Here is a 21,069-nt window from a genome sequence, read left to right as displayed (position 1 = left end):
TTATATGTACACGAGCAAAGAAGAATGGCTGTGGGAGTATTGACACAGTACTTGGGATCATGGCAAAGACCTGTTGCCTACATGTCTAAGCAATTGGATGCAGTGGCCAGCGGACTTCCACCTTGTCTAAGAGCCGTAGCTGCAGCCGCCCTGCTAGTAGCTGAAGCCGATAAACTCACTCTGGGTCAAGAACTTTATGTACGAGTCCCACATGCAGTACAGACGTTGTTGGATTACAAAGGAAATCATTGGTTTAGTAACAGCCGTATGACCAAGTATCAAGCAATGTTGTGTGAAAACCCAAGAGTGCATTTAGAGACTGTAAACACCTTAAATCCAGCTACCCTTTTGCCACAACCTACTGAAAGTCAACATGATTGTTTGGAAGTAATGGATGAAGTATTCTCAAGTAGACCAGATCTTCGTGATTTTCCCATCCAGAACCCCGATGTTCAATATTACACCGACGGCAGTAGTTATGTGAAAGAAGGGATCCGCTATGCAGGATATGCAGTAACAACAATAGACAAGGTGATAGAAGCTCGGCCACTGGCGAAAGGAACATCAGCACAAAAGGCAGAATTAATAGCACTAACACGAGCGTTACAATTGGCTGAAGGTTTAAGAGTGAACATCTACACGGACTCCAAATATGCGTTTTTAACCACTCATGCCCACGGAGCTTTGTATAAAGAAAGAGGACTACTGAATTCAGAAGGCAAAGAAATCAAGTACGCAGCTGAAATCCTACAACTATTGGAAGCAGTGTGGGAGCCGAAAGAAGTCGGTATCATACATTGTCGAGCGCATCTGAGAGGAGATGGTGATGTAACCAAGGGAAATCGGATGGCAGATAGTGCAGCTAAGCGTGCTGCTGAATCAGGAAGACAGGAGTATGTGGGGCATATAGCTGCTCTTATACCAACTCCACTGTCCCAATGGACTCCAGTTTATACAGCTCAAGAAGAGGAGTGGTTAAAGACTGAACCAGGAAAGTATTTGGAGAACAAGTGGTATCAGCTAGAAGATGGAAGAATAGTCATACCAGCATCACTAGCGGTAGAAATTGTCCAAAATTATCATAAGGGAACACATTCTGGGTGAGACAGTACTGAAGAATCTCTCAGAAAACATTTCTACATACCAAGATTGTCCAACTTGACTCAGGCCATTGTACGAAGATGTGTAACATGTGCTAAAAATAATGCAAGACAAGGACCAGTAAAGCCACCAGGAGTCCAGTTTATGGGGGGACTCCCCATGTCCGATCTACAAATAGACTTTACAGTGATGCCTAAATCGGGTGGACATCGTTACCTGTTGGTAATTGTGTGCACCTATTCAGGCTGGGTAGAAGCATGTCCTACTCGTACAGAGAAAGCAGGAGAAGTTGTAAGATTCCTGCTACGAGAAATAATACCCCGATATGGACTACCCTGTTCTATAGGATCGGACAATGGTCCAGCTTTTGTTCATCAGTGCCTACAACAACTGACTCATATGCTCGGTATAAAGTGGAGGCTTCATACTGCATATAGACCCCAGAGTTCTGGTAAGGTAGAGAGAATGAATAGAACTATAAAGAACCAGTTGGCTAAAATGTGTCAGGAAACCCAACTTAAGTGGAACGTTCTCTTACCCATAGCTCTATTGCGAATCCGCAGTACCCCTACCAGAAGGATGGGCCTCTCTCCTTTTGAAATTATGTATGGGCGACCACCTCCCGTACTTGGTAACTTAAGGGGGGATTTGAGTCAGTTGGGAGAAGGAATTACCCGGCAGCAGGTTGTAGAGTTGGGTAAGACTATGGAGGAGGTACAGAAATGGGTACAAGATAGATTACCTGTGAATATTTATCCCCCTGTTCATAGTTATCATCCAGGAGATCAAGTGTGGATTAAAGAGTGGAATAATGTACCGTTAGGGCCCAAGTGGAGAGGTCCTTATGTTGTTCTTTTGTCTACCCCTACAGCGATAAAAGTAGCCGAAGTGACTCCGTGGATACATCACTCCAGGGTTAAGCCAGCAGCAGTCGATTCTTGGCAAGTCACAGCAGATCCAGAGAATCCCTGCAAGATCCGGTTAAAACGCACTACTCAGTCGGAGTAACGAGGAACTATTGTGGATTACAAATTTTATTATTTTTGGGATTTGGTGCGTGAGTGAGAAGGCCATAATAAAGCCTGTCCGCTTACCAACACATAGTATATAAGCCAGGAAAGTCTCGAAGGGACACCTGTGAAGACGAGCAGAACTCCATTCCCTGCAGCCCTCACATCCTGGAAGCTGAGGCGCCTTCGCACGGACGAAGACTGAGGATGACGGCGAAAGATGTGCTTTTGATAGTGTTTATTTATATGTGTTTTTATATTCAGGAAGGTAGAGGTACCGACACTCCTAGCTGTGAGGTATGCATTAAGACTACGAGAACAGGTAACCATATTTCCCAAACCCTAATTTGGCATTCACAATACGAGTGTAAAGGAGATGTATCGAGATGTAGATACTTAAATATAGACTATAGTGTGTGCCATTTAGGAGTAGGAGAACCTAAGTGCTTCAGTCCGGAGTATCAACCTCGTACAATTTGGTTGACTCTCAGGAATGGAGATCCTCAGGGGACCCTAATTAATAAGACGGTGTTAGAATCCGTACATTCTTCGGGTGTTCTGCTATTTGATGCGTGTAAAGCGATATCGAGTGGTAGAAAGCCGTGGAATGTATGTGGGGATCTTAGATGGGAGAGGACGTATGGGTCTAATGATAAATATATTTGTCCCAGTAGTAAAAATAAATATGTAAGTCCTAGATGCCCAAATAAAGACTATAACTTTTGCCCATATTGGTCTTGTGTGGGGTGGGCGACTTGGGGACAGACAGTAGATAAAGACATGATAGTGACTAAGTTGCCGACTAGCCCATATTGTAAGTCTATGGAATGTAATCCCATCCATATACTTATAAATAACCCCGATAAGTTCTTAGACAAATATGGCAATTTATTTGGGTTTCAGATATACGGGACGGGTTTAGATCCTGGGACATTATTGTTTATAGGGATAGAGACTGATACGGTATCCTCCCAAACTCATCAAGTATACCATTCCTTTTATGAAGAGATGAGTATAGATAATAAGATCCCCCATAATGCTAAAAACCTGTTCATCGATTTAGCCGAAAGTATTGCCGGTAGTCTTAATGTTACCAACTGCTATGTGTGTGGAGGTACTAACATGGGAGACCAATGGCCTTGGGAAGCAAAGGAGGTAATGTCTGGTTCTGAGGCAGTTGACCAACTAATATCTACACAAGCCGATTATCATATGAGTGTTAGAGGTAAATCTGAGTGGAGATTAAAGACCTCCATCATAGGTTATGTTTGCATAGCAAGGAAAGGAATAATGTATAACACTTCTGTAGGAGAATTAACTTGTCTAGGGCAAAAAGCTTATGATGATGATACAAAGAATACAACTTGGTGGTCGGCTTCAAATGTCTCAGAACCATCTAACCCGTTTGCTAGATACGCCAATTTAAAGGATGTGTGGTTTGATCTATCCATCACATCTACCTGGAGAGCCCCAGCAAATTTGTACTGGATCTGTGGTAAGAAAGCCTATTCGGAGTTGCCACAGGACTGGGAAGGGGCATGTGTGTTGGGTATGCTCAAACCATCCTTCTTCTTGTTACCGATTGAAACAGGTGAGACTTTAGGTGTTAAAGTGTATGATGTGAATCATAGGAAGAAAAGGGGACCCATAGAGATAGGCACCTGGGAAGATAATGAATGGCCTCCCCAGCGTATCATAGATTATTATGGGCCAGCCACGTGGGCAGAGGATGGTACCTTTGGTTACAGAACCCCTATTTATATGCTCAACCGTATTATAAGATTACAGGCGGTGGTTGAGATCATTACTAACGAAACATCACAAGCGCTCAATCTTCTAGCGAAGCATAACACCAGGATGAGGACAGCAGTCTACCAAAATAGATTAGCCTTGGATTACCTTTTGGCAGTAGAGGGAGGTGTATGTGGGAAGTTTAACCTGAGCAATTGCTGTCTTCAAATAGATGACGAAGGGCAAGCAATAGCTGAGCTTACTAGCCATATGGTTAAACTAGCGCATGTTCCTACTCAGGTATGGAAAGGGTATAATCCAAGTAGTTGGTTTGGTAGCTGGTATGAGTGGTTTGGAGGGCTTAAGGCAGTGGTAGGTGGAGTCCTACTAATTTTAATGTTGTGTCTACTCCTGCCGTGTCTTATACCCTTAGTAGTCAGGTCTGTGCAAAGCCTGATAGAAAATATAGTAGAGAGGAAGGCTGCTGCACAGATAATGGCGATTTATAAGTATAAGGCTTTAGATCAGGGAGAACCAATGCAGGAAGATGAGTGTTAAAAGATTCACATCATAAGATAAGTCTGGTCTGGTTCAAGGTAACTTGCGGTGTATGCAAACCAAGGTTAAGTGATGCCTCAAGTAATTGTGAAATATCAAGAGGCATCAAAGGGGGGAATGTGGTGGAATCTCGGTAAAAATAAATTTAGTAGGCCGAGATTACCACGTGGCATGTGTACGTGCATATGCTGACGTATCGATCAGTTGGTTGCACGAGGCAAGATACGATCAGTAGTGTACGGAGCATGTGCAAGAATACAGGATATAGTATTCCCCTCCTCCATTGTGCTGGACAAGCCATGCGGTCAAACAGGAAGTTAATTCTTATTTGTGTTGATTGGTTAAGAGAATGTGCGGGTGGAGCTTTATATGGGAGGAGTTATGTGCCTATATAAGGAGCCTGCACTATTGTCCGGGGCTCAGAATTTGCTGTATTTTGGTGACGCTAGTCCCTCTGAGTCCCGATCGGTGATCCAATAAAGAATCCCTTCCTGAAGAAACCTGTGTCCATCTCTCTGTGCTTGGCTTCCGTCAGTTTCTCCGGTATCAGATGATAGAGGTTGTGATGAGGTGTAAGGGCTGTGATGGGGAGAAGTGCTGTGATGGGGGGAGAGGGGGAGTAATATAGGGATATGAGCAGTAGTGTGGGGTTAGGAACTGTGATGGCAGGATAGTAATGAATTTACAATTTTATGCCAAAATAGATAAAAACATTTCCATTTCTATTATTTTTTACAGCTTGACTACATTAATCTAACATTTTTATTTCTGTTGTCAGCTTTCCACGATTACTGTTTTACTTAATGAAATCCATAAACGGTTATTCACTAAACAGTGAATTGTCATTAATTCACTAGGGAATTTTACATTTAAAGGGACACTCCACACATCTAAAGCACTGAATCTGAAATGCTTTATGGGTGAAGAGTGTGTTGTCTTTTGTTCATTTTACAAAAACTGCAGATTTCAATAGCAATTGTCCCTTTTATAAATTAACCTGGCTACACCCCTCCGGCTGTCAATCAAACAATCTGCCCTGTTACTTCCTGGTTGTTTAGCTCAGTGGAGCTAATATCTTCACCACAATTATAATACTGGGGACTTTTCTAATCTGCACAAAGCCTCTGGAGTAGTACAAAGACTGACCAGTGACCTTAAGCACAATAATAATTTTAATAATAGTGAAAATTGATTCTGGTGCCTTTTTCTAAAAAGAGTGCAAGATTTGAAAAATGTTTTGGGACATTTCCTTTCCACAAAGAAAGAGGACAGAACTGTGCAAAATATGTTATTTATATTTATTGGTATATTATTATTATTGGTTTTTTTTTTTTAAATTGATTTATTAGGTGGCAGACAATCCTGCAAAGCATTCTGAAAGTCGTATTGCAACTGAAGTCCATTTCTATTTACTTGGGATATTTTACAAAAATCTGAACTAACGTCATAGACATTTTACATTTAAAGCAAGAAAAAAAATAAATAAAAATTAGCTCTGTCTCAATCTAGGTACAAAGAAGTCACCCAATAATCGGTCCTCTGCGATTTGTATGGAGATGTTATTTAGCACAAGACACACATATCAGGGTATATCTACTAAATAGCATAAACAGAGTTAGAAACAAACAAAATATCGGCTGAGTGAGATTTTGATCAACAATAAATTAGAGAAAATCAGACAAATTTTACCAACAAATCTGTTTTGGTCAAAATCTCTTAACCCCATCGTGGTTTAACAGATTAACCCCAATGTGTCGATCTTCGAGTTTACTTGACTCAGAATTCTCAGGGTTTGGGCTGTGGTTTTAAATACAGATTTGGAATTCAGATTTTGAAAACCCACAGTGTTTGCAGACAGGTCTTATGATCTAGCTGGGTCCCTTTGGTGTGAGGTCTGGATACAGAAGACTAAGACTGCAATGTGCCCTTTTAACAGGCTCACAAATATGTGAGTCTACTGGAAACACTATGTGCAGATGGATATCTAATTAAAAAGGATTGCTCCTCTTCTTCCCAATAAGCAGCAAAGGATTTTCAGTCAATAATTTTACTTAACATAACATTTTTGGGTTCCTGCTAAGAGAAGCAATTCTGAATTTTCCATTAGGCAACCAAAGGTACTTAAAAGGGACATTCAATTGCAGAATAAATAAATAAATAAAATAAAAGAATTGTTTAATAGATATACCCTTAATGAAAAGATGCATACATTTAATTATGCTTTTTTTTTTCATTTGGGACATATTGAACAATTAGCTTGCAAGAGTTACATATTTCTTGTATAAAGTCTTTGCTAGCCCTCCCCTTCTATGCCAGCTCAGATTTACTATGACTGTCCAATCACAGAGGTAGGTGCAATTGCCTGCCTCTCGAGTTTAGATGCCCTGAGCTAAAAAAAAAAAAAAAAAAAAAAAAAAAAGGGAAGTTGCATGACCGGTTGTCTGATTGACAGCCAGGTGGGTGTAACAGGGTTCATTTATAAAAGTATTCTACTTTTTCTACTGAAATCTGCATATTTTGTCAAATAAAAAAAAGAGGATATATTTTTCATACATAAAGCATTTAAGCACGCTCAAGTGTTTTAGGGGTCCAGAGTGTCCCTTTAAGACGCAATCTGACTTAAAGGGAAACTCCAGTGCCAAGAAAACGATCAGTTTTCCTGGCACTGGAGGTTCCCTCTCCCTCCCACCCCCCAATCCCCAGTTGCTGAAGGGGTGAAAACCCCTTCAGTGACTTACCAGAGGCAGCGACAGGTCCCACGTCGCTGCTTCCTCCTCCCCCGCCGCTCCTCCTTCTGCTTACGTCGGCCGGTAGGCGAGACTGATCTCACCCGCCGGCCGAGGAGACCTAATGCGCATGCGAGGCAATGCCGCACATGCGCATTAGCGCACCCCATAGGAAAGCATTGAAAATGAATTTCAATGCTTCCCTATGGGGAATAGAGCGACGCTGGAGGTCCTCACACAGCGTGAGGACGTCCAGCGACGCTCTAGCACAGAAAACCTGTGCTATGAAGCAGGAAGTGTCCTCTAGTGGCTGTCTAATAGACAGCCACTAGGGGAGGACTTAACCCTGCAAGGTAATTATTGCAGTTTATAAAAACTGCAATAATTACACATGCAGGGTTAAGGGTAGTGGGAGTTGGCACCCAGACCACTCCAATGAGCAGAAGTGGTCTGGGTGCCTGGAGTGTCCCTTTAATGCGAATTCTGACCAGAAAGCTTCTAGTCTACTGTGTCTTTCCTTTAACTTAGTAGGCTGGCACAAAACATGGAAACACTGCATGATTTCATGGCGCTGATCAATATATTTTAAATTATTTCTGCTGCCTGTGTTGTGGCTGTTCGAAAGAAAACCCCTGCAGAGTGATTTATTAAACTCGAAATATTAAAGAATTACATCATCTGAATTGTGAAACCGACATGGATTCCTTCCATGAGATTTGTTTAGACTGTGATTAAAGGGACAGTCCAAGATACAGGTCACATTCCACCTGCACAGGGGCAATGGAAAGGGGGTAGGAGGCTGCAACACCATCACTGCCTAATTTCAATATTTACATAATCCACCAGTAAGTGAGCTCGCCCGGAGCTTGCCTGCTCCCCATTAGATCACACCAGTGACAAAAAAGATGGAAAGCCGGATATTGATTAGAAACAAATATTAGGTGAAATATGAGCTTTCAGCCAATACTGGTGCTCCTATATCTTTCTATGGGACTAATGGGAGTTTGAAACATTTTAGGAGACAGAAGGGGCTTATGGCATTTATAATTCAGAGGTCAGTTTTATATTCAAATCGAAGAGGCCACATGTAAAAAAAAGAAAAAGTGTGTGTGTGTGTCTGTCAAGGTATGTGTGTGTGTCTGTCAAGGTATGTGTGTGTGTCTGTCAAGGTGTGTGTGTGTTGCTGTCAAGGTGTGTGTGTGTGTCTGTCAAGGTGTGTGTGTCTGTCATGGTATGTATGTATATGTCAAGGTGTGTGTGTGTCTGTCTGTCAAGGTGTGTGCGTGTGGCTGTCAAGGTGTGTGTGTGTGTCTGTCATGGTGTGTGTGTCTGTCATGGTATGTGTGTGTCTGTCAAGGTGTGTGTGTGTGGCTGTCAAGGTGTGTGTGTCTGTCATGGTATGTGTGTGTCTGTCAAGATGTGTGTGTGTGTCTGTCAAGGTGTGTGTGTGTGTCTGTCAAGGTGTGTGTGTCTGTCATGGTATGTGTGTGTCTGTCAAGGTGTGTGTGTGTGTGTGTCTGTCAAGGTGTGTGTGGCTGTCAAGGTGTGTGTCTGTCATGGTATGTGTGTGGCTGTCAAGGTGTGTGTGTGTCTGTCATGGTATGTGTGTGTCTGTCAAGGTGTGTGTGTGTCTGTCAAGGTGTGTGTGTGGCTGTCAAGGTGTGTATGTGTCTGTCAAGGTGTGTGTGTGTGTGTGTCTGTCATGGTATGTGTGTGTCTGTCAAGGTGTGTGTGTGGCTGTCAAAGTGTGTGTGTGTCTGTCATGGTGTATGTGTGTGTCTGTGTGTGTTTAAAAATAGTGTTTTTACTCGCCTTTTTTTTCCCTATGCGGTGCTGCAGGGCTGGCAAAGATTTTTTTTCCAGGGCTGCTTTGTATCCCCAGTCCGGCCCTGTCTCCTGTCTCTTAGTGCTCTACCATCTCTTAGTGCTCTCCCATCCCTTAGTGATCTCCCCTGCCCCCCTGTCCCTTAGTGCTCTCCCCTGCCCATTGTCCCTTAGTGATCTCTCCTGCCCCTTAGTTATCTCCCCTGCCCCGTCCCTTAGTGCTCTTCCCTGCCCCCTGTCCATTTGTGCTGTCCCACGCCCCCTGTCCCTTAGTGCCCTCCCCTGCCCCCTGTCCCTTAGTGCTCTCCCTTCTCCTCCTGTCCCTTAGTGATTTCCTGCCCCCATCCCTTAATGCTCTCCCCTGACCCTTCTTAATGCTCTAGCCTTGACCCTTAGTGCGCTCCCCTGGCCCCCGTCCCATAGTGATCTTCCCTGTCCTTTAGTGCTCTTCCTCACCCTTGTCCCATAGTGCTCTTCCCTCCCCCCTCCATTTTCCCCCATAGTCGTCATTCCTCTTTCATCTAGCCACCCCCCCAGTGTCCCTTAGTGTCGTCTCCCCTCCCTAGTGTGCCTCCTACCTCTTTGTAGCGTGGCCAGGTGGCGCATAGTACAGGAGCTTCTGTTTCCTGTACCGGCCGGACTGACAGGAAGTGCTCTCTCAGTGATCAAGCGGTATGCCTTGCAGAGTGGGATCCCTCCGACGGTGCAGGTTAACCTTTGGTAGATTTGGCCCTTCTGGAACGCCGTGCCAGAGTGTGTCAGCGATGCGTAGTGGTAAGCTTATTGGGAGGTTGTGTCGGCTGCTGCAACTGCTTTCTTTTCTTCACTGCCTGTGATGTTCCAGAGAGACGTTGTGGGAGCATCGCCAGAACTTGGCTGTCCAGAGTAATATCCTCAAGTAATGTATTCAATGTGCGGTTATAGAGCATATATTAGAATCTGGAACATATGCGATCGAATGCTAAGAGCAGTGGGTTCTTTGGGCTGGTGTCTTTAGGCAGGCATGTGGTTGGGTACACCCCTTGCTGTCGGCCATCTTCTCAAATAGGCCTCTGGCTTCCAAGCTACACGTGGCAGGAACAGTCCTTGGGAGTAGGCTTGAGAGCACATCAGTGGGGAGCAGGATAACCCCCGCCAGTCCAAAGGAGAGGTCGCAAATAATGCTGGAGTCAAGTTTCAGCAGTGGATCGGCCGCCTCCTTTGCCTCAGAGTCCCCAGTAGGCTGCAAGTCTGGCAGGAGCAGTCCTCAGCCACCAAAACTCAGCGATCCCAAACCATTCACTTGGTGTGGATTTGACTAGCAATATAGCAGATTTTTAAACGAAATAGTATCGATTGGACAGCTAAATAAGCAATATTACAGGCTGAATCTGCAGAGCTCCAGCCATGTGCGACTTGTTCAGTTGGCTGTCAGGCCCCGCCCCCTAAATTAGGTTTTTTTTTTTGGTAAAGTATTGGGACTTCAAATATCTCGCTTAATCTGGTAACTACAATCTCAGATTTAGTGGCATCTGAATCTTCTAAATCATGTTTTAATCTAAATTTGTCAAATGGTAACAATGAATTATTTGAGAAAAAAATCATCCCGATTATGTAGAGAAAGGGACCCCCAGAAATCAACATCAACCCCCGGAGTATCATATTTTAAAATGGACACTGGCATGGCCCTGGACCACAAGACCATTCCCTTTATCTGCCTAAACATTGTATCCCAAGTCTTTAACGATGTCCTGGTTGTGGGAAGTATTTTCCTGATTCCGAGCATTCTACAGACAGGAGTTGTCACCTCAAAATTATTATTTTTTTTTACATGTAAATAAATGAGAAAACAAACATCTCAACCTTTAGAACGTGACAGGATCCTTCGGCCATTTACATGCACCTTAAACCAGTGAGTCTCTATGGTCTTCCCTGCTTCACTTCCTGCAAAAAACAACAACAGGGAAGACCATAGAGACTGTCTGACCAAAAGTGTATGTGTATGACTGAAGGACCCTGTCATATTCTAAAGGTAGGGATGAGTTTCTATTTCTCTCTCTCTCTCTCTCTTTTTTTTATTTTTTTTTTTATTTTATTTTTTACATATACTGCATTTAAAAAAAATTAATTTAATTTCAAAACTTAATGAAAATGTTTGTACAGATTGATATGTATTGTTTAGATGAAGGGCACTGACTCTCGTCCTTTAACCGCAATGTCATCAAGAGAGGCTGGAAGATAGAATAAAACCCCAATATATCATGAAAAGGCTTTAGCCATTATAAAATATAATAGCATATATTAATATGTGCTGCTACATATAAAAAGTAAGTTTTACACGACATAGCTCTTTTAAGGTACACGTTGATACACTATTTACGGTGATCATTCCTTCCATGTCTAAAGAATGCAGTGATAAGAATCATTTCATTACAGGCTGTACATGGCTACTGGTTAACAACTATTTTTTTGTCCCCCCCATCCACCCCCGAAACTTCCCTGCTCCTGCTGTACGGACCTCCTCCCCCAGATTCGCCTCTCATTTTTTCCTTTTATAATTAAGAATTGATTTGTGACCTTTAAGTTAATGAGGTGACAGAAGTCTGAATGTTTTTTGGACTTGCTCCAACTTTCTCTGGCACCATGACCCCCTGTTTTAAACAGACCCAAATGCTCATTTGTTCTTTACCGCACCCTGGGGAACTTTACATCCCCCTTGCCCCCCACCCCCACCCACTCCCCAAAAAATAAAATAAAAATATAGAGTACAGAGGGGAAAATGGTGGCTGGCACAGCTCAACTACTCGATGTTTATTTAATATTCACGCACAACCAATAGTGATTGACAACAATTCAAACAAAAGGAAAATAGTCATTGCTACCCCTAAGACTCCAGTGTATAAGGACTTGCAAATAAATAAAGCTGGTGATCACCTAAATACCTGTTATTGGCAGAAAATGGATGTGATAGTTAAAGTGGCCATAGGGGGACAAGAGAGTCAGGATCTAATATATCATGGAATATGTTTGAGGAGGTCCATCACTACAGTCTGAGATATTTACTGTTACATTCCGATAGAGATGTACAGAACTCTAAATTACTACATTACTACCATAGTTATTATGTTCAGACACGTGGATAGATTTTGTGTCTAGCGGTACGGTCTTTATTGACTGTAAATCCAATAAATCTGCTTTGTGCGAGACCACTGATTCCTAGACCAATCCAAGACTTAAGGATTTCCTAGGTCTGTTCCCAAGTATACTGATAAAAACGGGGCCATTGGTATGCCTAAAAGGACCTCTAAGTTCGACCTAACTACTTCCTCTCAGTGAGGCTGTGGCGGAACCAGCCCCGCCACTTGTGCCTGGAGAGGACTGCTTGTCAGCCTCTTGCCCTGCGACTATGGCCCTGGGATGTATTGCCCTTCTAGGAACTGATTTGGGCATGTTGTATTGTATTATGCTGCTACTGGCCCTTTAAGAACCATCTGGGGACATACTGTGGAGTTACTGGGTGGCCACAATTTCATGTATAGGAGGCACATGGTGAGAACAATGGATGGCGGCCATTTTAACTCACAGACACTGTTGTGACTTTTCTACACGGTGCCATCTCGCCGGTATTTGGTGCACAAAGACATCGTGCAGTTGTTTTAAACTATACAACAGAGGACACATTATACAGTGATTATTTTTCATATAGCCTGTATATGTTCTGCGGAATCTGCATTAAACTATATCTTCCAAACCACTGAACGAATCTGGGTGAATTTTGGATATGTGGTTCACCCAGATCCCCCGAGGATATACGTGTTATGGGTTTTTTGCATGTTTTGGGGTCCATGTGCTATGTTTTATAAAACTGTATTTCTCTGCCTGTGATAATTAGATCACCCATTCTGTTCAGTAATCATATCACAGGCAGAGGGGAGGTTTTTGTGTGGGAGTGTCTGTGTGTATTGTACGGATTGATTGGTTGTATTTAAAAACCCTGTGGGCAGTACTATGTTTGTGGATTGTGAATAAAAGAGGCTGTATGTGCCAGTACAGTCAGTTCTACTTCACCTCAAAACAAAGTGTCGTCTCGTTATTGGGGGAATTGGATTGTATGCTGATTGCCAGGAGTGTAAGCTGATTGTATGCTTTTCCTGTTCAGCTGTTTACAGCATTCATATGCTTGAGAGCATTTGTATGCTGCTCCGGTTCGGTGGTTGTGGTGTCTGCTGCAGTGCTTGGAGTCCCCAGGAAGCGCTAGGAGCATCCTTCAACGGAGCATCCTTGCCCGTCGATCCGTTACAGAGGCGGTCTGGGTGAAGTGGCCCTGTCATTTCAATCCTGCGATGTAAAACACTGCATTTTTTGGGAATTGTAATGTTTAAATTGCAGGGTTAAATTCACCTCTAGTAGCTGTCTTCCTGAAAGCCACTAGTGGCACTGCCTACACGACTGAGTTTCCAATGCTCCTCTATGAGAAGCATTGAATTGGCCATTGGCTTAAGAGCCAGATGACAAAGTGGGAGGAGGACTTGAGGAGAGGTTGTCTCTGCACCGGAGAAAGTAAGTGAAAAGCTTTTTTAAAATGTATTTTGTTAGCTTTTTACTGTGCATGAGGGGTGAGGGTGCACCTAACACTAAACACAACTAGGGCACTATTATATAGTTCCATATGGCTTGCACAATGTTACACTAGATTAAGAGTGGCATTATCACATTCCTGGGTAATTTGCAAAGACTTCCAATGGTGACATAACCACTGATGGTGCGGTGGCATGTGGGCACCGCCATCTTCACTCTTCAGCTTCTGTTCACTTCATTCACCATGCGCTCACGTCAGTGCTGTGCTCTTGTTCATATGTGAGAGTACAACATGGAGAATACCAAAGGACTTCAGGACCCTCCATACATAACGGCTTGCGATAAGTGAGGCTATGCCTTTAGCCCACCGCCGTCATTAGCTCAGCTTTTTGCCAACTTGAGGCTGTACCATACCATTCTCTGTGAGCATTTTATAGATTGTGTCTTTATAAAATTCTCAAAAAAATATCTGGGTGACAGAGCTACTTTAAGTCTCAACATCATCCATGGAGTTCAATATATTTACTAAAAGCCAGTGTTTTCTGGTTTTATTTTTTGGATAGATTGATGGACAGATTGTGTCACTCAGCCTTCTTGCTAATTGAAAATTAGCTTAGTTGGTCAAACTATCATTGTAGTTTTGTCTTAATCAATCTGGACGATTATAACTATCATATAAATAAACATCAATGGTTTAATATGAATGCCAGGCACATTGCTCTTCAATGTCTCCAAACAGCCTTTTAATAATTGGTTAAGTTGCACCATAGGAGGGCTCAGAAAGACGAATGTAAACACCAGTAACGTGACTTCTGCAGATTTTCCTTTACTTCTTGTGTGTGTCAAGATAATAATCCAGGAAAGAGCTGTCACAAAGTGTGCCAAAGTCTCAAACGTGATAAACAAATCTGATCTAACCCAGGCTCTTATGGGCCGTGATTTGATATTGGAAACAGCGCTGGGCCCTAATGTACAATAAAGCCCATTCAGCTGGATTCAAGAAGTATATGAAGGCTTCGGAATAGTTACGCAAAACATTCTTAACATTAAAGGGACACTGTAGGCACTTATAACCATTTCATTGGATTGGTTATAGTGCGTGGAGTTTCCTGGCACTGTCCCTCCATTCCGTGTTAAACCATTTCCAAGCGGTTTAACACTGAACAAGGGTTCCTGGATGCCCACAGCTCAGTTCATACTGCAGATAAAACCAAGGCAGAGAGAACACACTTCCTTCTAACCTCACCAATTCAAATCAGAAATGGGTGCTGTGATAGGCTGAAAGACAAACAGAAACACTGCGCATCCAGAGATACTCTTAAATGTGTGCAGGAGTGTAGTTACACCCCCAGCACATGTGACTAAGGCAGCCAAGAACTCTTATCCAGAATGCTTAATATCAATTCTGTGCATAAATTCACACTACATCTGTCATCAGTGTGCCCTGCAAGGGAGATGTTCCTCTCTCCTTTCCCTCCCTCCCACCCACACTAAGGAAAGCCCTCCTGCCTCACAATCCGCTGTGAGGATATATTTTTACCCTGCCCGCCCTCCTACGCCCTTCCCTCCGTCCTTGAGCGGACACTGAATGCATGTTGGCACAGTCCCCGTGACATCAGACAGGAGTGGATTAAGGTGTGTAAAAACCTAACACACTTTGAGCCCTTCGTTTGGTAAAGGGGGTGGGGGGACCTATTGAATAATGCCAAATGGGCTTTATTCTGCTAAAATGGAAAAAGGGTTGGAGAAACCCTTTAACTGTGCCCTGTCCAAAATCCAAACATACATTTAATTTACAACAGGCACTAAATACTAGATTATGTAACAGTGTACATTGTAGGTTGGGATAGTGTGTAGGTAACTTTTCTAAGCTTATTTTTATTTAGATATTGGGGATGAATACTATAAATACTACAGTTATTGCTGCCGCCCAAAAGTAGTAGGGGTTTAAATGCAGAGTTAACACGTATCATTATAGGCAATCATTTCAACATCGGGACAAAGTTGATTAAAAGATTTGTAGGTTAGATGCAAGCTTAAAGTGGCACCGTCATGTTTTTTTTCCTCTTTCACTTTTCCTTTCCTTAAGCAACTTGTAGCGTCATGATTATACTTCATTACTTTTCTTTTATTATATTTTTTAACCTTTTTATTTTGTGCTGGATCTCAGTACCTGTACGCAGTCATTTTGTTCTCCTCTGTCAATGATGTCTGCAGTTTGTCCAAATTAAATGGAACGTTGTTTAAGTTCCCCCTATTGCCAACAACTGGCAATGATCAGTACCCCAAAAACCTATTGGTAGGAGCACAAACATAACATTCATCGGGCATTAGATTTCTGCAACTTGTTTACTGTAGCAGCACGGCTTTACCCAGTGCAGAGCCAGGCACCAAATCCTATATTTAAAGGGACACTATAGTCACCAGAACAACAACAGCTTAATGTAGTTGTTCTAAAGAGAACAATCATTGCCTTCAGGCATTTTAATGCAAGCACTGCCTTTTCAGAGAAAAGGAAGTGTTTACATTGCCCCCTAGGGGCACCTCCAAGTGGCCACTCCTCAGAGGGCCACTGGAGGTGCTTCCTGGGGCAGCATTGCCGTTCAGCGTCTCCATGAAATGCATGGGGATGCGGAATTTTCCTCATAGAGATGCATTGATTTAATGCATCTCTATGAGGAGGTGCTGATAGGCTAAAACGGCGTATGGCCCCGCCCCATCCTGCCTCCTTGTCGATTACAGCTCATGGGAAAGCATTATATTGGCTATAAGTTGGCAATTCGGATGTCACCAGGAGGCGGGTTGGGGGTGGAGCCAGCGTCGGCGGACCCGCTTGGCATTGGAAATAAGGCGAGTTTTCACATTTTCTAAGAGGGCTGAGTGGGGGGCACCTAAATGGTGGGTCAGGAATACATGTTAGTGTTGCTGACCCTATAGTGTTCGTATAAGCATTTTATAGCTCTTAGTTTAAATAAATAGCTGTGTTTTTTGTAGATACACAGTTTTGTATAATTTTTTACTTTGTCACGGCATTTTGAATCTTAAAATGACACTTGTTACCCAGACCACTCAATCTTCTCCTTTACTTTAAGCCACACAGTGCTGGGTTAAACATGCGCAGTGGTGCAGGTTCTATTGAGCAGAATGAGAAGCTCCTGATTGGACAATCTACTTCCTGCAGTGGGCAAAGAAGGAACGTTAAAGTATTATTTGCATCTTTTATTATTCTGGAATGAATGTTCTTGCTGATTTTTAAGGTATTACAGCATGATAGGCAATGGCAAATTAGAGTGCCCCTTTCAGAATATCTCTTAACTCTTCTGTAAGCATACTCACTGTCTCCTTGAAATGCAGATAAACGCTTGCTGATTGCAGTCATGTCGGTCATTAGCAGGCAGCTAATAGACAGCATACCAAGGAGAAAGAGGGCTTAAGATTTTATTATGTGCACAGAACATAACAGCTGGGGCATGTTTTGCAGGGAATTCCTGAGCATAGCACAATAGCGCTGAGCATTCACAATACACAACTGGCTAATACTGAAAGCAGCAGGTTGTCTTGCATTACAAATCTCTAACTGCCTTGGGTGCAAATCTCTCAATGACTCCGTTCCAGCGCAGTTTGTATCCCAGACACACAAGGGGGTTCAGTAGAGGGGTGTCAGAGAACCTGCACACCTGATAACTTCGATAACATCACATCAAACATCTCACACGTACATTGGAAACATGCATTGTACCTACAGGTCGATTATTGAAATGTACTATATATATTTTTACAGCCTTCACATCTATGTTCCTAGTTTTAAATGGACTAACCCTGAAATATTTTAACATATGTTTGTTTAATCCCTTAACAACACAGCTTCTGAAATAAAAGGGAATCATGACGGAATATTTCCGTCGTGTGTCCTTAAGGGGTTAAGTGTGAAGTGTTTTCGTTCAAATATTTGCACAACTCAATAGCCAACTGAAAGTTAGGTACAGTTAGTGTTCTTGCCTGTTGTTGTTTTTTTTTTGTTTGTTTTTTCAAACAAAAACTTTTTATTATACATTTGTGAGTTTGGAACCCATCATTGCTATACAAATTTGGACGGATGCATAAATAAAACTTCTCATTATGACAGCAACTACGTTATGGCCAAACATTGACAAGCTATAGTCAGTGGTTTTAGTGCTTTGATTTTAAACAAAGGTAAATAACTTTGTAGGTTACAGGTCCATTGTATTACATGTAACCAAAAGAGATATAGTACGTTAACAATACATTAATCCGAATAAGATTGCATGAGTGTGGCTTTGCTCAGTTTATTAGATGTGTGTTATTAAGTTCCCAACAAATTATAATTCACAGAGTACCTTGACATTATTACACAGCGGGAATTTTCCTGGAGAGATAGTATTGTTTGGAGAAACGCTTACATTATATACAATTTCAGAGATAAAGAGCAATTTGCTGATATTCCATAGAAAATACACATAGATCACGTAGTAAGGGCATGTATAAAAATTATTAAAAGCATATTCCAAGGCAAAGTTCGGAATGTGGAGAGGTGACCACAGAAACAAAAAAAATAATCTTTTATTAAATATCCCCTGCATAATTTTATAAAAGGATAAACTGAAAACTAATCAGCTACAAAAAATAGAAATGTTTTTGGTAGATTCCATTAGAATGTTATGGAGTTGGGGGTACAGGCCAAGATCTTGACTGAAAGAATTTCTTGAGTCCAGGGAGATTGACCGGTGGGAAGTAAGGGCCGATTCTTTTACGAATCCACCACTTTCCCTCAGATGCATGTGTACCCCATGGCTGGCTGAACTTGTACTTGAAGTGCTCTCCCTTTATCCACCTGTAGGGGAATAAATAATGTTGGATAAGAAGGTCTTTAAGCATTTTTATTTACTTTAAGCATTTGTTGTACAATACAAAAAATCCTTTACATAAAAAAAAGTGCTTTTACTAAGAATGTTTCGAAAGCAAATGGAACCACCAAGAATCCCCTGAAAGCCCCCATGCAAAGTCACAACGCGGTAAAGATAAAGATTTCTAACAAGCAAATAATAATAACAAACCGCAGCTTTGAAACGTTCGTCCTTCACGCTATAAAACTATTTTAGAGTGTGTCCATGACGAGCCAAATGATGTCCTAATCTGATTAATCTGGATCTTCTGCTAGACCCATCTGGACATCTCTGTGGCTCTCCAGGAGTTTTTAGATTACATTTGGCCTCTCTTGAAATCTGATTACCGCTACAGTCAAATGCAGTGAATTAAGACACTATGATAGATAATGTGCAGCCCTCACCCCAGGATACATGTGGCTACTTCTTAACTTGGCAGTAAACTGTAGGTACGTATCCATTGCAAACATCTCTGTTGAATGGTTTGTTTAAGGTGTCAAGTGTTGTTACAACACAACATCATAGTTCCAAACTACCTGATTTTTAAATGTCACCACAAGGGTTAGGGGGTACTTACTTAGAAAAAATATATTTATTTTACCAGGTCTGTGTTCCAAATATTTGGTAGGGTTACCATACCAAAAAACCAAAACAAAACATATCTACAGGATATTTTTTAAAACACAAAAACCTGACACCTTTTCCAAAAAAAAAAAAAAAAAAAAAGTTAGATAGAGGGTGTTGGTCCCTCTTGGAGGGAAGTGGTTAATTTGCTATATTGCATGCCGTCCGGTAGCAGCTGTGTATGGAGAACGCTTTCAAGGATCTGTATCACACAGCGGCTGGGGTGTTATGACATCTTCCAACTGTACGCGTTAAAAATTAGAAGCAATATTTGAGTTTTACCAAGGGGGCCTAAATCTCACAGACAGCTGTAATTAGTTCCAGAGGGTAACAGCTGTCCCCAAGCTAACAGCTGAGAGATTTTTGGAGGGAAAAACAGGAACTGTGTTTTCTGTCAAAATTAACGACCTGACAAGGGCCAGCAAGGGTGGGGAATAAGCCGAAACACGAGTTTTATTATTCTATCCGTGCTTTTAATATATTATTTGTTTTTTCTTTTCTTTTTTTTTTCCCTTCTATATCTGGAGACCTCTTTGCAGGGTTTCCTTCTTAATTGTAAATCAAAGAATAGAGGTTGGTGGAAAAGTATAAATTCATTAAAAGCAATAAAATCCTCTCGCAGGTTTCACTTGGGCCTACTCAGGCCAGTTAACCACGGACATAAAGCCATCGCAGTGTGTAAAGTCTCAAGCAATTAATAGGCGTAATTATTTTTTTTCAGGGATTCTAGAATTTCAGCTTTGTTCCTTGGTGGATTAGGCGAGAGGTTTCTGAAATATTGATGAACGTTCATATTTTAGGAGTGTTAATAAATGGTGTCAGGTCAAAGAGAACCTTTAATTGATGTATAAAAATAGAAGTTAATGGTGGGGTCTAACAGGTCACCTCCTTGGGGGCAGAAGAATGAAGAAACCCCCACCCCCCAAAAAATAAACAAAATACTGACTTTCTGTATGCTGTTCTCCAGGTACCAGTGGCCAATTATACTTATGAAGGCAGCGCAAATGATATTAGGGATCGCTGCATCTGTGAACTCCTGCATGTAACACAATATTGCATTAAAATTCAAAGTGGCCAAAAGGTAGACTACAAGCTCCCATAATGCTTTGCCAATCTTTAAGGGTGGCATAACACAATGTGGTTTAGAGATCTACAATGGCTAGATGGCTACATTTTGGCCACCTCTGGACTTGGTCGCCCACTTACATGTTAAGAATAAGATCACCCATTTTTTGTTCTTGTACAATGTAGTATATATATATATATATATGGTATATACCGGCCGTACATAAACAAATGTGCAACCACTTCTAGGAACACTATAGTCAGCCAGACCACTTTATCTCAATTAAGTGGTCTGGGTGTGTTGTCCCTGTCCTCTTAACCCTGAAATGGAAGGGAAACTGCAATGATTATATTGCAGGGTTACGTCAGTATCACAGCCACTAGAGGTGCTTCTGCTGCACTGACGCGGAAGCCCCACAGGAAAGCATGAAGTATGAATGCGTGTGTCAAGCTCACTGCTCATTAGGACCCCAATGCTCCTCTATAAGGAGGAGGTACTGCCAGGGCCGGACTGGGAAGAAAATTCGGCCCGGGCATTTTTTAATCACAGCGGCCCACTAAGAAGGGGGCGGGGCAGAGAGGGTGTGTGTTTTGTCATCACTAATGACAAACACGCCCCCTCTGAAAGTGAGCATGTTGGTTCAATGCTCTTCCAGGGCAGACCATGCGCAGAGCTCTGCTAAAGAGCTCTAGCATGAGAAAAAAGCCCTGTATTTGTTCTGCACAGCGCAAGCAAATTTAATAACATGCTTGCACTGTGTTTCCTTGCAACTTGTCTCTGGTGTCTCTATAAATGGATACCAAGAGACAAAAATGCCAGGAAAGAGTATTGTGCATGTGTTTGGAGCCTGCTTGTGGGATTGTGTGTGTGTATAGAGTGAGCTGATTGTGGTGTGGTATTGTGTAATAAGGTCGGTTTTAGTCGTGTTGTGTTTGTGGTGTAATGTAATGCATATGTGGCTAGGGACT

The 21,069-nt window shown here is 42.2% G+C and overlaps 1 protein-coding gene across 1 annotated transcript in view; it reads right to left on the bottom strand.

Annotated features, from left to right (window-relative positions):
- Nucleotides 1–17,803: 17,803 nt before the first annotated feature.
- Nucleotides 17,804–21,069, bottom strand: part of LMF1 (lipase maturation factor 1) — a 240,044-nt gene continuing 236,778 nt past the window's right edge. Inside the window, exon 11 of the mRNA XM_063430459.1 lies at nucleotides 17,804–18,359. Coding sequence (XP_063286529.1) covers nucleotides 18,185–18,359 — 175 coding nt within the window. The 3' untranslated portion in view covers nucleotides 17,804–18,184. The remainder of the gene's footprint in view (nucleotides 18,360–21,069) is intronic.

This window comes from Pelobates fuscus, chromosome 8, assembly GCF_036172605.1.
Source record: "Pelobates fuscus isolate aPelFus1 chromosome 8, aPelFus1.pri, whole genome shotgun sequence".
Classification (NCBI taxonomy): domain Eukaryota; kingdom Metazoa; phylum Chordata; class Amphibia; order Anura; family Pelobatidae; genus Pelobates; species Pelobates fuscus.
This window is presented reverse-complemented; position numbering and strand designations above follow the sequence as displayed.